The sequence below is a fragment of the Alligator mississippiensis genome, chromosome 15, assembly GCF_030867095.1.
Source record: "Alligator mississippiensis isolate rAllMis1 chromosome 15, rAllMis1, whole genome shotgun sequence".
NCBI lineage: Eukaryota > Metazoa > Chordata > Crocodylia > Alligatoridae > Alligator > Alligator mississippiensis.
Window position 1 is genome coordinate 26,841,378 of NC_081838.1, and position 14,746 is coordinate 26,856,123.

The window sequence follows — 14,746 nt, forward strand, 5'->3', positions numbered from 1 at the left end:
TTGTAGTGTGAGAAGTGGAAGAAATATGTTCACATCTTCACATTTGCTTTGTGCCGTGGCTATATTTTTAATGTTTAGAAATCAAAAATAGTGTTCTACACAAATGCAGACTTGTGTCCTTTTGTGCAAGCAGCAGGGGACAAAATACTTGAGACCAGTAAGTCATTGAGGCAGAGAATTACAAAGCAGCCCCTTACAAGCTGCTGTTATAAGCTAGTTCCCAGAAAAGCAGCTCATGAGACTGAATTCATCAATATAGCAGTAGTTACAGACATTAGACCTTGTGTCATTCCACTGTTTTCAGATTATGATCTCATGACGCTATTACAAAACCCATTACATTTAGCATGTATAATTGCTTGAAGCATGGGACATAGTTTGCCAACACTGCCTTCGCTCTGCTGAATTCCTAGGGACAATAGAAATGACAATTTTTGAACTTTTTCCCCTCTACAATTCCTCACTTGTAAGTCTGACTAGCTATTGAGAGCAAATAAGAGGAGGGAGAGGGGAACGATTTATATCTTCACTGTTAGACCCCGACTCCATGAGTCGCCCAATGACTAGGGAGACGAAGATCCAATTGCTCAGGGGTCCAGTTGCTCAGGGAGCAAACAGGGACCAAACACCAGCACACATTGCTCGACAACAGCTTTATTGAGAATGGAGACAGCTTCAGGCCAGGTCCAAGTAACTGAGGATCTGCGCTAAACATGAGTTTTTTTCCATATTCATGCACTTTGGTTTATACTCATTAACATTTACTCTACCTTTGCCCCTCCTTTGTTCCACACATATCTCCTCCTATCTGAAGCTCCACCTTTGTTTACTTCATTAGCATGGAATTGCCTATGCATTTCACTAATTTACATGACTTCTTGCTAAGTGCGCATGCTTAAAACCGTGAACCCGGCTTCTCCCGGTCAATTGCCTTTCCTTCGTGACTCCTTCTTCATCTCCAAGGTCTTGCTTCTGCTTTATCTCCTGAGGATAGCTGGTGGGCTGCATCGTGTTCTTCTTACACAACAGGCTATAAATCTACCACACTACTATATTGTTAGGAAAATGCTTGCCTAAGAGACTTGCAATGTTACTGTTAATATATCATTTTGCCTTGTGTTCAGCAGCTTTGCTGAGAGGCAGAGTAAAGCCTTTATTCAGCTGCAAAACCAGTGCTCCCCAAGATCCAAATATTGTTACCCTAACACTTCCTAAAATGATCCCTTACTTTGTTAAAACTGACACATTGTATCTGATATCATGCACTATAATGAACTAAGCAAGGACTTTTGTGGTACAAGAAGCTCTTTAGGAAAATCCAGGGTTATATTATGAATGCATTTACTCTAGTATAAATAGACATTACAGCATAGCCTGGGAAGGAAACCCATATCTTAGAGAATGTAGTCACATTTGGTTGGGTTTGCTGAGCAGTAGTAACATCTTGAACTTGAAAGGTATTTAATTTGACAAAAAATATGTAAAGAGCTGATCTGCCAGATTTAATCATGAGTAGATAAGATTATTTTTAAACAAAGTGTTTGATTCATAAATATACTAAACTTTAAATTAGACAGAAACCTTGGTGTGGCAGAGCACAGGGTGTCTCTGCCACTTTAAGGGCCTGGAGCTGGCAGCCTCCAGGTGCCTGATTAGGGCAGCCATTTTAGACACATGGGCTGCCTATATAAACAAGGCAGTTTGGCTGCAGGAAGCCAGGCAGCAACATTGCCTGGCTGTAGGGCTGCTGTGAGCAAACTGGAGGTAAGGGGGAGCTGCAAGGGGTTGGCAGGAGGGTCCTGGTCCTGGTCCTGGTCCTGGTCCTGGTCCTGACCTGAAACTGCACCCTGCCGGGAGCGGGTGGCCTGGTGGGGCTCTCAGTGGTGCAGGAGCCCCCAGGAAATGCCAGGCCAGTGATCACCCCAGTGAAAGGTGGGTTGGGGCGCCTTAACCCCTAGCTCCCACCACCACCAGGTGGGTGACCCATGCGTATGTTGGAGGGCCTAGAGGGCCAGTGTTGTGAGGGGCCCAGAGAGGGCGGACCCCGAGAGTGGAAGTGATGTGGGCGTGGTGCTGCGGTTGCCCCTGGGAGGACGGGGAGTAGTGGCACAGTGAGGCCCAAGGAGATAGAGTGAGCGGCTAGAGAGACCCAGCCCGACTGGCCCATGCTGGGGCCAGGACCAGAGGGGGTCAAAAGGGCCGGGGGCCCACCGCGAGGGATGCCCAAGAGCTGGGGGCCTGGGGTCCCGACTGGCCTGGAGGTGGGCCGGGGCAAGTGGCCAAAGGTTCTGGGGGAACCACACCCGAGAGGGGAACATGGCTTCAGGGGGGGGAAGGTAGCTCAGATGAAGGTGGAGAGGCCGCCTGATCAGGAGGGATCATAGTGGGGTTGTGTGGGATGATTCTGGGGCCCAGTGTGGGGCCGGTGATGAGGAACACCATGATGCCTTCTGCGAGGCTTGGGCTGTGGTATTAGGGGAGGTCGGAGCCGCAGAGCGCCCCTGGCATCGGGGCACTACAATGGGTAGCCTCCCGCTTAACTGACATTGATATATGAATGAATTATCATCAAAGGCGTGGTGGGCCAGATAAGCGGGCGGTTGCCCAGAGACAGGTGGGCGGGCCACGAGTAGGCTCTGAGTAGGCCTGCTGTCACGGTGACAGGCGGGCGGGCTGCAGAGCTCGGCCCCGGGAGGCCCCCTGTCACACTTGGGCTCTTGACATATTTAGTATCATACTACTCCTTTTCTTACTTAGTAAAAAAAGATAGGACAAATTAAAATTTCTCTCTCCCTCTCTTTCGCTCTTTCCATGTGTTACTGTGTGTATTTTTTAGGCTTGTGCGAATAAGCAGTTATTCAATTTGGATTTTGGATTTGGCCAATTTGGATTCGGCCAATTCAATTCAGAGATTTGAATTGCTTTTCCAATTCAATTAGGCCGAATCGATTCCAAAAACATTCAGAGTCTATTCTGAGAGATTTGGAGATCCGGCCATAGGGTATAATGGGGAATCAATTAAATTTCTGTAACTTTGTTGTTTTTTTGTTTGATTGAGGTGAAACTCACAGGGGTGCTAGTTTCAAGGCGATAGGTGCAGGGGTTTCTGAGGAACAGCACCTTAAATTCCTGAAAGCAAAACGTGTGTGTGTGTGTTAAGCTACAGCAGAGTGAAAACTGCAGGGATGGTAGCTCATGCTGAGGCAACAAAGTCTGCCAAGTTTCAAGGAGATAGATGCAGGGGTTTCTGGGAAATTGCACCTCAACCTGCTGACAAGCCAAACTCATGACATAGGTGACACTGTGTGTGTTAAGGCACAGGGGTGGTGAAAACTGCAGGCCTCCTAGAGCCTGCTGTGACCACAGAGCCTGCCAGCTGTCAAGGAGGAGTCTGGGTTCTGGGTGTTTCTGGGACTGTGTGTGTGCTCAGGTGCACCCTTCCTGGCACTGGGGCCTCTGCACAACATGGCAGTGTGCCCCAATGAGGGCTCCTCCTCCCCTACATCCTTGGTCCAGTCCACCACTGTAAATGATGGCAGGTCAAAATAACTCAGCTGGCTCAACACCAATAGCACCAGCAGCTTCACAGGTACCCAGGCAGAACTGTCACAGCCTTTCTTCTGATAAAGGAATTGCCAGCAAGAAGTAAAGATGTTGTGTTGGATATATGTTACTGTCAGCAGTACATATGCGTGCCAGGCCAGCCTCTGGCTTCTTTACTGTTCCTGCCATCCAGGACCAGCAGACACACCAGCTGCAGGTGTTTCCTCAGCCTGACAAAGGGTTTTTCAACCCAAAAGCTTCCTAAGATATATTTTTATAACTATGTTGGGGTTTTTTCATAATAAACCTATAAACATAAAAATGGAAGATAAGCCATCACACACCATGAGTGTGGCAATGGACAGGCGGAGCAGGCAGGAGCACCTGTGCCCCCCGTGCAAGAGCCACCCAATCTCTGCAACCACACCCTGAAGCGGCTGCAGGGATCAGCCACAGCAAATTGGTTGAAGGAACACCTTCATCTGAACCCTTATGTAACAAGGGTTCAGCTTGCCATGGGATCTGGCCCTTTTAAAGTACTCTGAAGCCATGCTCTTCTGTAAGGGAATAGCTGTCAGTCACGGGAAAAAAAATGGTCACTTGTGTCAGCACCCAGAGTTGGTGCAGGGCCTGATCTGATGCAGAGAACTGGCAATGGCTGATGAAGCTGAGTGAGGTGAACCAGACATCAAGTGTAATGAACTGGAAGACACCACTCTATTGCAATCAAACTTGAAAATACATCTGATTAAATAGACTCCTGCATCCCCCGGTGATTTGAGCATCCAAAGCCATCAGAGGGGGTTCTCTGAGCACTATTTATCATTCAAGATATTCTGAAAGCATTTATCAAGATGGCATGAAAATGCTGTATAAATACCCAATGCTGACTAAGACCTTAGTCCTGATTACCCTTAACTTGAGTTCAATTTAAATTGTCCTGGCAGTGCTATGATAAAGGAAAGTGGGACCAAATATTACTTTGGAGTAAAGGGGCCTTCCGTGTGAATGAGAAATGGCCCCCTATATCTTGATTTCAGCTCTCATATCCATGTATTGGTATTTCCCATGTTTCGCATGTATCATGAAATAATATTTAAAAAATGATGTGCAACCCGGTCCAGGGGAGATTCCCGTTCCATGGAAATGTGGAGATCTGGGTTCTACTTCTGGATCTGCCACTGACTTCACGGGTGCTCATTGTCAAAGCACTTTGCAGTTTTTGTGCTCCAGTTTCCCAATCTGTAAAATGGGGCTGATACTTATCTGTCTTTGAAGACAGACCACAAAAACCAAGGATCAAAATGGCCTCATAAGTATTCTATACAATTATTAACACGATGCATGTTTTTTTCTCACTTATTTTGGCTCTTGGTACAATATCACTTTACATTACAGAAAGAGACATTTCTTTTGAGTCTTGAATTAGAACGGCAGAGGATTCGATGTTTACGCTCTTAAACAAATGCCACAAAGTTAATTCCCTTGTGAATTAAATAGCTAAAAGTGATCATTATCTGCAATCCCAAGGAAAGTTTCATCATGAACGCCTGGTGGTGAGAAGCTGCTTTCTTATAAACCTGAGCGAATGCCGAACGGGGGCAGTGGCGCTGGGCGTGGACACACAGCAACATCCAACAGGCAAGACAGCAAGATCCTTCCAGCTGGTGAGTAGCATGTAGAGAGACTCTGTGACACTGCGAGGAGCAGAGCGATGGGGTCCACGACACTGATCCCCACACCCCACCACTACAGATGGAGAGGATTATAGGTAAGTGTTATGTTATGGCTGCTTGGTCTAACCACAGGGAGGCTGGCGGGACTGAGTGAGAGCTACCGCCTTGGATCCTGCCTGCAGTCCTACCCAACCGACTCCTACATGTCAGGTGGCCAGCACGGTATAGCTGGGGACAGAACAGATGTGCCTTTTTTCTGGTTCCTTGTCCTTTTCCTCATGCAAGCAACCTCTTTCTCTTATACATCTTCATTCCAGGGATATCCCATCCTCTCCCTTTTCTTTCTGAAACTCATCTTCAAACGTTGGCAGATGCAAGGGCTGGGATTTCTAGGTCCATCCTGTGCCCCCCTTGCATGCTCCTAGCTGCGCTAAAGAGAGGGATCCAATCCTTACAGCAGAAGCACGCACAGCAGTGATGAGTTAGCAGCCCTGCATGATGCATGCCGTGTTTGGATAGCTATTGATCCAGCTTGCTTTTCATTCTCCCCTTCACACATTTCATCACAGCTCCTGCGTCTGAGGCACAAGGCAGCATAGTTGGCAGTTGTGAGTAGGAGCTGCTCTGTTGCAGCTCTACCTGTTACGCTCCCCTCCACGTTTAACTTTCTCCTCTCTCTCTCCCACTGCAAAATCCACCCAACCAACCTTCTAGCCCCGTCGCATGCCCTGAATCAGCTGCTTTTCTTGCCTTCCTGCTGTAGAGCATTTCTCACAGAAATCCCATGACCCAGCTTATCTCTTCCTCTACTAATTCTTTCTCCTTGTTCAGTTCTGCCTCTCCAGCTTCATCAAAGCTGACATCATGTCTCTGGTGCTTTTCACCATCATTGCTTTGTTCTTCAAGCTCTTCCTTCTTCATATCCCCGCAGGTTCTTGCTGGTTTCTTCCAAGGGAAAAAGACATCATATTATATAAATTCCCACCTTCCCTCAGCTCATCTCCCTTGCACCTCTCCCCTTCCTACACTTATTTCCTCCTTTTCCTTAGCCTGAAATGCAGGATTTCATATAATCTCTTATTTCCTAATGCCATCCCTTGCACAAGTTGGCCCCATCATATACCCTGCTCAGCCTTGTGACTTCTCATCACTTCCCTTTTCTTTAATTCTTCTAATTAAATTCTTCTCTTTTTTCTTACGCTTACCCCTCATAGTACACACATCTGTTAGGTGTCCCCATCTTGAAAGGAAATTAAATAGCATAAAAATAAAGTATTCAACCCACATCCCTATTCAGTTAGTGCCTATCTCCCTGAAAATCTGACCTCTGGGAAAGCGGCCAAGAAAACTATAGTTTTTTTAGGGTGATGTCCGATAGATCTTCCACACACAGCTCTTGTTCCATCCAGACTAAAGCACCCACCTGTCCCTTTGACATCTTGTCTCTCTACTCTGTCTGTGTATCCTCATATTGAAGGTCTGACTTTTCTTGCAGAACCTTTCTTCTTAACACCTGTAAGATATGGCCACTGATCTCCCTCCACACAGCTAGAATTCATTCTGATACCTTTTAGTTTGTCCGCCTTTCTTTGGGCTTCAACCAATGCAACTGTACGTATTTATTTAATGTATTCAATGTATATGACACTTTTCCTAACAAAGGCTCAGTGGCTCAAACTAAGAGGACAGAATAACTTACAAAAGCTTTCTAGAGCCCCAAACCCAAATGCCCCCCTCCATCTGCCCCAACACTGAACCCCGTAAACCCCCACTCTTCCCCTCTTCCTCCCCAGCTCCCTGACCCCAAAGACCCCTCCCTAATTTCCCCCCTTGAACAGCTTCCCATCCCCTCTCCAAAACATGAGAAGGGGGCAAGGAAAGTTCTCCCTGCACTTGCCCCAGAGGTGAGGCTGCTCATCTGAGTGCAGTCATTGGTGGGTGCTGAGGGTGTAGGTGTGCTTGGAGCACTACCTGCACTGTGGGCGGACTTGCTGGTCCCTTGTGTGGATGTGCAGGTGTCAGGCCAGGTTAGTGGTCCCAGTGAAGCTCTTCCCATACTTGGCACACTCATGGCCCTGCTGCTTTCCATCTTGCCCCTCTTCTTTCCATTTTGAAATCTACTGGAAAGTTACTGGAAGCCAGTTCTCCATGTTTGTTACTCTTTCCACTCTGTAGCTTATTGACTATAAACCAATTGCTGTCACTCTACAAAATCTCTCTGGAGCTCCAGATGTTCTTTCTCATTTCCTATAAGACACACCCAGGATGCCAGCCAGCTTGACAGAGACTTGATGGAGATTTGAAGGGCCCAAGGAAGGTGACGGTTATGGGCCTGAGGACTAAGGGGATGCCACTGATGAGTCTTGACTGGGTTTATAGCTGAGCAAGACATGAAGGGTCATTAATATTGAGGTTAATGATGATTACGGTAACGATGATGAAGTATTAATAACTAGAGAAAAGGGAAGAAGGAATTTCTGAAAGCATCTGCTTGGGACATTTGCTGTTTGGATGCAGTTCTCTTAAAAGCTGCTGGGTATGATTATCCAGTAGGACTGGCTAGACAAAGCCTTGTCTCGGATGATATAGTTGGGAAAGGTTCTGCTTTGAGCAGAGGGTTAGACCGATGAGGTTGCTTCCAACCATAATTATCTATGATTCTGTGACCCTAAGCCCATTAAACCTGCATGCAATGCCATGGGCAGAAGAGCATTAAATAACTGTGGAGCCGGTACCTGGGGCAGGCGGGTAGGAAATTGCAATTCCACAGCCCTGAGCAAAGCCTGAGCAAAGACAACATAAACTGTTCCCTGAGGCTGAACAATCATAGTATTGATGCAATGTACATCTCCCTGGTGGAACTGTATAGCAAACTTTCAAAGATCATTACTTTTTTTTTTTCATTTTCCAGGAATAACCCACTAGAATAGTGACCTGATGAAAAATGCTGGTGTTCAAAAGCTTGTCTAACTTAATCCAGACCATGAAAAAGGTCCAATAAAAGATATCACCCACAAAAATCCTTGCTTCTCACTAGAAGAGTGAAAGGAAAAACCCAGCTACACCTCATGGAGGAAGTAGGAGGAGACAATCACACATCTATCACAGAATTCCTCCTTCTAGGATTTGGGACCATTCCACAGCTACAGATTTTTCTCTTCCTGCTGTTTCTAGTGATCTATATGTTGACCGTGACCGGGAACATCCTCATCATTGTGCTTGTTGTTGCTGATCCGCACCTTCATACCCCCATGTACTTCTTCCTGGGAAACTTGTCGTACTTGGAGACTTGCTACACCTCCACCGTCCTGCCCAGAATGCTGGCCAGTCTCCTGACAGGGGACAGAACCATTTCTGTTAGGGGCTGCATTACACAGTTTTATTTTTTTGCAAGCCTGGCAGGTACAGAGTGTTGTCTCCTAGCTGCAATGTCTTATGATAGGTATTTAGCAATTTGTAAACCACTGCTCTATGCAATGTTAATGAATGGCAGAGTCTGTCTACTACTAGCAACTGGATCTTGGCTAGGAGGATTGCTGGTTTCTACATTATTAATAAGTTTTATGTCACAATTAACTTTCTGTGGGCACAATGAGATTGACCACTTCTTTTGTGACTTCACTCCAGTGATACAGCTCTCCTGCAATGATACGAGGCTGGTCATTCTTATTAGTTTTATAACTTCCTCCTTTGCTGCCCTTTCCCCATTTCTCTTAACTCTGGCATCCTACATTTGTATCATAGATGCCATTCTGAGAATCCCTTCTGGGAGGGGAAGACAAAAGGCATTTGCTACCTGCTCCTCCCACCTCATTGTAGTAACCATTTTTTATGGGACCATATTGATTGTATATTTGCTACCAAAAAACAACATGCTGAGATACTTGAACAAAGCATTTTCTGTTTTCTACACAATCCTTACACCCCTGATCAATCCCCTTATCTACAGTCTGAGGAACAGAGAAGTGAAAGAGGGCCTGAGAAAAGTTGTCAGCAAATTTAGGATCCTGCGAATTCAAACTACCAGGCTGATATGAGGATAAGTGAAAGAAACAGTAATTGAGTGGTTCGGGTTTCAAGAGTCTTCTGCAAAAGGGTTGTATCTTTACGTTTGTTAAAGGTGAACCTGGTTGAAAGGCAGTATATTCTTGTAAACAGTTAAATCTTTATCTTTCCTTCCCCTCTTTGAGGTGGAACGTTCTGAACATGAACACACACCCTTCCCCCCCCCCCCCCCACACACACACACACACAATTTCAGGCTCCTCTGTACTTATGCTAATAGTATGTATTATTTCTCATGGGTTTTGTAGAACTAATAAAAGTTCTTCCAGAGTAAAAGTGACTAGGTTGATACAACCCTCGATGTGAGGTGCTTTATAATCCTAAGAAGTATATTATCATCTACTACCTATATCCTGTTGTACTGCACTTGGCTTGGTATTTTCCAGACAAATGGGAACAAATAGTTTCTGCTCCAGATAGATGTCAGCCATCAAGTCTGAACCTTTGTTTCTACCAGCAGCTCTGCCAGAAGCTTCATCTCCATCAACAATTTCTAGAGAGAGGGCATATCTCCCTTATTTCTAGAGAGAGGACATGTTGCCTTATCGTGATGTTATTGTCCAGTGCTTTAGTACTTCCTGTTGGAAGTACTAAAGAAAGGTGCAGTAACAGCTTTGCATGCATGGTGCATGGTTATTTTTAGCAGATACTTCACCATAGCAGTGTACTGTAATGGAAGGGGTGGAGGGGTGAAAATTGCTATGGCAGAGTAGCTGCTCATCATGTGTACGCACACATGGACACTACACTGCTTCATCATGAAGGTACCAAATTGATAGGCGATTAGTTGCAGTGTAGTAATGCATGTGTGGAGGCATTACCGTGCAGTAATGTGGGAGCCTCCAGGCTGGGTCTGCCCAGCCACTATGGAGCCAGCTGGAGGCTGGCCTTAGGGCTCCTGCCTGACCCCCTCTCCTGGAGCTGCGCTCATCTGCTTTCTGTCAGCTTCTAGCTGCAGGGTATAAAAGGCTGAAGCTGCTTTGTGCCTTGGGGCACACACCAGAGGGAGCTGGCAGGAGCTACTCTCTGTCCACGAGTCAAGCAGGCCCTGTGTGCCCCCCTGGACAGCCTGCAGGCAATATTTGCCTGGGCTGTCACCCTCCTGAGCTGGTGCCTGGCCAGAGGTGAGCATTACAAAGGTCTCTTTTTGCTGCATCCATTGCCCAGGCCTATGATTCTATTTGGGCTAGCGGTCTTTCTGGCTGTGCTATAGGGAGCAGCACCTGCTCCCGACTCGTGCTCAACCCCACATCCCTCTCTTCCAGGGACTAGAGTGAAGCACCTCAACCATGTGGCTGTGACTCCCTGGCCATTCCCCTGTTGGGTGTCATGCTGTCAGCCCTCAAGGGCCAGCATCACAGGGCCAGTGGCATGGGGGCCCAGTCAACCAACAAGGGGCATGACATCATCCTCCTCCCCTGTGTCCAGCCCTAGCCCCATCCACGTGTGCCCACCTGTGTGGAGCCCCAGGGGCCCAAACTGGATCCAGGAGTCTGTGTGCACCCTTAGGGCATTGTGGGGTGAGGAAGACATCCTGAGGCAGTTTGTCCAGGGTGGGCACTTGAATGTCTATCCTTATGAGGCCCTGGGGGCTGAGATGCATGCATAGGGCCACTCCCAGTTGTTATGCAAATAGCATAAATACCAGCTTGATGTTAGATAAATAACATGGAAATAGAGTTTGGCCTGTTGCTTTTAAGTTTATGTATTTTCCTGAGTTCTGCATTGCCTTAAGAATCTCCGTTTTGTATTGCTCTGTAGTTTGACATAAGTACTTGACCTTTTCCTCTTTTGTATGCTGTATGGGTGAGAGTGTGTTTGTGGAAAAGGAAAACATCATCTGGCGACTGGCTGAAGAATGCAGACAGATAAAAGAGCAAACAAGAGGAATCTGCCCCAGAACAGCGAGAGAACACCAGCAATCCACCTTCAAGAAAGAACACAGTGATAACCTAGCAAAAGCCCAGAGGACTGGATGAATGGACAAGGCTCTAAAAGATGGGGCAAGACATATCAATTCTGGGTCTTGTTCTGCATGTCATGCTGGAGCATCGGTTCATTGGATGAGATGGACTGGCAGGAGCCCTGCTCCCACTTGGATCAACTTGGCTGGCCATTAATTTGATCCAAGCACCGATAAAACTGGTAACGTATAGCAGTGCAGAACAGAAACTGGGGTATGAACTTGGTATGTGTGTGTATTAATTGCTTAACCAATAAACGCAGCACTTTGCCTTATCCCCCTCATAAGGTCTCGCTCGTGATTTGATCAATTGGCAATTTGTGTAATGCAGTTGGCGTGGCAGTGCCACATTAAGGTCAAGGACTTGCAGATCCAGTGCGTGGGTGTAAATGGCCACAATCGTTGGTCTGGTGGGGCCTCCAAGACCATTCCCTTCATGCAGGAGCTGAACCCCATTCAGGTGCCCAAGGAGCCTGCACCCATGTCCCATGGGGCCTGTCACCTCCAGTGACACATCATTGGAGGAGGGGACCTCAGGCCTTCAGTACCCTGCCCTGAACTCCTCCCCAGCTATTGCCATCACTGGTAGCCCAGGGAGCCCTGGCCAGCAGCTGCCTTGGCCTTAGCCTCACCCTGCAGCTGCCCATGAGGATTGACTGACCATACCACTTTCAGCAGCCAGCAGCACCAGCTTCTCCCTGGGGAGGTGGAGGGGAGCATGGCTAAGTGTCAGCACCCAGCCCACAGGAGGCCACAGACACCAGGTGGAGCTGGATGCGTCCTGGCATGGGGATCCCCATGCTGAGCTGCCAGCCTCACTGACCCCAGGCCCATGCTAAGTCCCACACTGGAGGGTGGCTTCTACCAGTCTCATTCTCCACCCCCACCTGCCCCTACCCCAGCTCCGGTCCTGACCCCTACTCCTTGCCTTGCCCTCCCACACTCTCCTGGCTCCAGGACATGTAGAGAGTTGGGACACCTACCACACATTTATTGAGCAGCCTATGTCCTTGTAGCTGGGCAAGCATGGGCTTCCCATTCACTGAGGAAGGCATTGATCTCAGTAGCCATCTCTTCCTCAGCAACTGGGGGCAGACATATTTCGAGCTGCCACAGATAGCCCTACAGGCAGCAGCGGCCATTCCAGGGCAGGCCAGACTTATGCCCCACGGTACCATAGATCAGGGTTGCGATCCATGAGTGCAGGGTGTGACCGGGGCACTGGTCATTGCTGGGAGGGGCCAGGCTGAAGCAGCAGGGTGCTGGATGCTGCTGGTAGGGGCAGAGGCAGGGGCAGGTACAGGGATGGTGTGAGGAGGTTGGGTGGGCAGGAAGGAAGCTGCTTCATGCTTTCTCTGCACTTGACATGCAGCTCCCGGGCAGGGGAGGAGCTGGCCAGGGATCAGAGGGTCTGGCATGGGTGCTTGTAAGACAGCTGTCACGTGCTGACAGATGCCTCTGGCATCGGCATGTTTGCCAAGTGCTGGCAGCCATGTGACCGGAGGCTGGAGCTCCCCTCGGTGGCCCCAGGGGCACAGGACAGGCTGATCTGATTTGGGACTAAGTCTAGTCCCAGGTTGACTGCACGTGTAGGCACTGGCCCTATTCCCACTTACTGTGCAGTAACTGTACAGTAACTTTAATGTGCAGGAAATGCACATGTAGACACGCTCCCAGTATAGCAGCACAGCCCCAGTGACCTGGATCCTCGAAGCCTTGGTAGCCTTTTCTCATGGTGAGCATTCCCCAGAGCACTTGACCTTCGGCACATGAGTTCTGTGGCTCTGAAACAATGTACAAATTGGAATCACAGACCATGGAAATGTGTCAACCCATTTTATGAGTCAATCTGCATGGCTCTTGGACCCATATTTGTAGAATCTAGATACCTGGCCTAGTATAGTACAGACGGCTGGCAGCTTCAGAGCCACTGACTGCTCGTACAACTTCAGTCCAGCAGCACATAATGCTGGTATCAGCACACATTTCTAGGAACAAGTGAAACTTAGGGAAGTGTGAAAGAATGGTTTATAATTGTGCCATTATTGTGAGTTACACCAGGCAGAGCCAGTGTGCACCAGCCTATGGAGTATTTTGTGTTCCTTTTTACTCTGCAAACTAATCTAATCTCTGAAGAAATGTTATGTTGTTAGTTCTGCAATGGAGTTGCTTTTGAGGGGAGCTGTTGCAAGCACAAGGGGAATATTCTCTCTGGGTGAACCTCTGTAACTAGAGTCAATTTGGGTATCAGAGTTGCTCCAAATATTTGGTGCTAACATTTCTGAAACAGGTGTTTGCTTTCATGACATTTGTAGCCCCCTTGGCCCAGGATGTAAACATATTGCTTAGGTAGGTTAGTAACATTAAAAAACCAGCTCGATTGAACATCAATGGCTTTTCCTACAATAAGAAACCATCTTACCTCGTCCTGATTTTTTAAAATAATTAGGGAGCTGAAAAGCAATTAATAAATAAGCATTGAAACATTAAACAGTAATGCAAATGATACAGTTCATTGAGTTTGTGTGTGCATGAGCGAGAGAGAGAGTATACATAAGAAAGGGAGATCTTCTTTCGATTGTTTCCTTCGTTTGCCTTGAATTTCAATTCAGTTTCCTGTGTGTTTATTAAACCACCTGGCTGGACTTCTTATCTTGCTTGTCACCTCTTACAAATTATTACTCAATGACATTATTGATGTAATTAAAATCATTTAGAAAAGTCAGTCTGTTTGACAAAACATTAAATGAATGTCGTATCAAATTGGTCCCTGTATAACAATAAACCCAGACAGCAGGTACGTATGTCCCATACAGATGTCCTGTGGGGCTTCTGGTAGTTTATAGTCAGAAAATAAGTCAGTCACTCCCTAGGCTTAGCCCCACCAGAAAGGTAAGCAGCGGAGATAGTAAGGCTCCATGCTGAAGGATACAAACCTTAGGGGACCTCTGAATTTTGTTAATAGAAGGAGAAGAGCAAATTCCAAGCAAGACTGCAGCACCAGCTCTTCTCTTCAGGGGGGGCAGATCTATTTACTGGGTGAATCCACATTCAGTGATGAGAGATGAGGAGCTCTGGTGAAGAAGCAGAACCTTGGTCAATGTCTCATTAAAAATAAAAGCCAATCAATTGAAGGTTGCAGTATCCTGGGGTTCCAGGTAGGTGCTAACTCTCCATCTGCTACCTTGCTCCCTTGTCATAGCAAACTGAAGTACCGTACCATTTTCCTGAGAGGGACAGAAAATCTATTGGTGCACATTAGCATTTTTCAATCACACATTCCCACAATCTGGAAATGTTAATGTCCCCATGAAGCCATGGTGCCTACAGAAAACTGAGCAGGGGTTTACACTGCAGGAGTATTGAGATGGCAGCAGTCACTATGAGCTGCGTCTTGTCTCTGTCTCCTTGCACTTGCTCTTCTGTTTGTCTGCTAGCATTTACAGTCTCTTGTTTTTACTTAGATTTACCATAGATGACTGGTGCCACCTTATTTAAG

At 47.2% G+C, this 14,746-nt stretch overlaps 1 protein-coding gene across 2 annotated transcripts; it reads left to right on the plus strand.

The window, feature by feature from the left end:
* The first annotated feature begins 1,695 nt into the window (after nt 1-1,695).
* Nucleotides 1,696-11,520, plus strand: LOC132245637 (olfactory receptor 6N1-like). 2 transcript variants are annotated; one of them, XM_059718323.1, is made up of 3 exons: nt 1,696-1,764; nt 5,074-5,314; nt 8,131-11,520. In XM_059718323.1, exon 3 carries the CDS (start codon nt 8,288-8,290, stop codon nt 9,254-9,256), a length of 969 nt encoding a protein of 322 aa, XP_059574306.1. In that variant the 5' UTR covers nt 1,696-1,764; nt 5,074-5,314; nt 8,131-8,287; the 3' UTR covers nt 9,257-11,520. The 2 variants fall into 2 exon arrangements, with proteins under 2 accessions (XP_059574306.1, XP_059574307.1); XM_059718324.1 differs by having other exon boundaries at nt 5,074-5,210.
* Nucleotides 11,521-14,746: the final 3,226 nt, after the last annotated feature.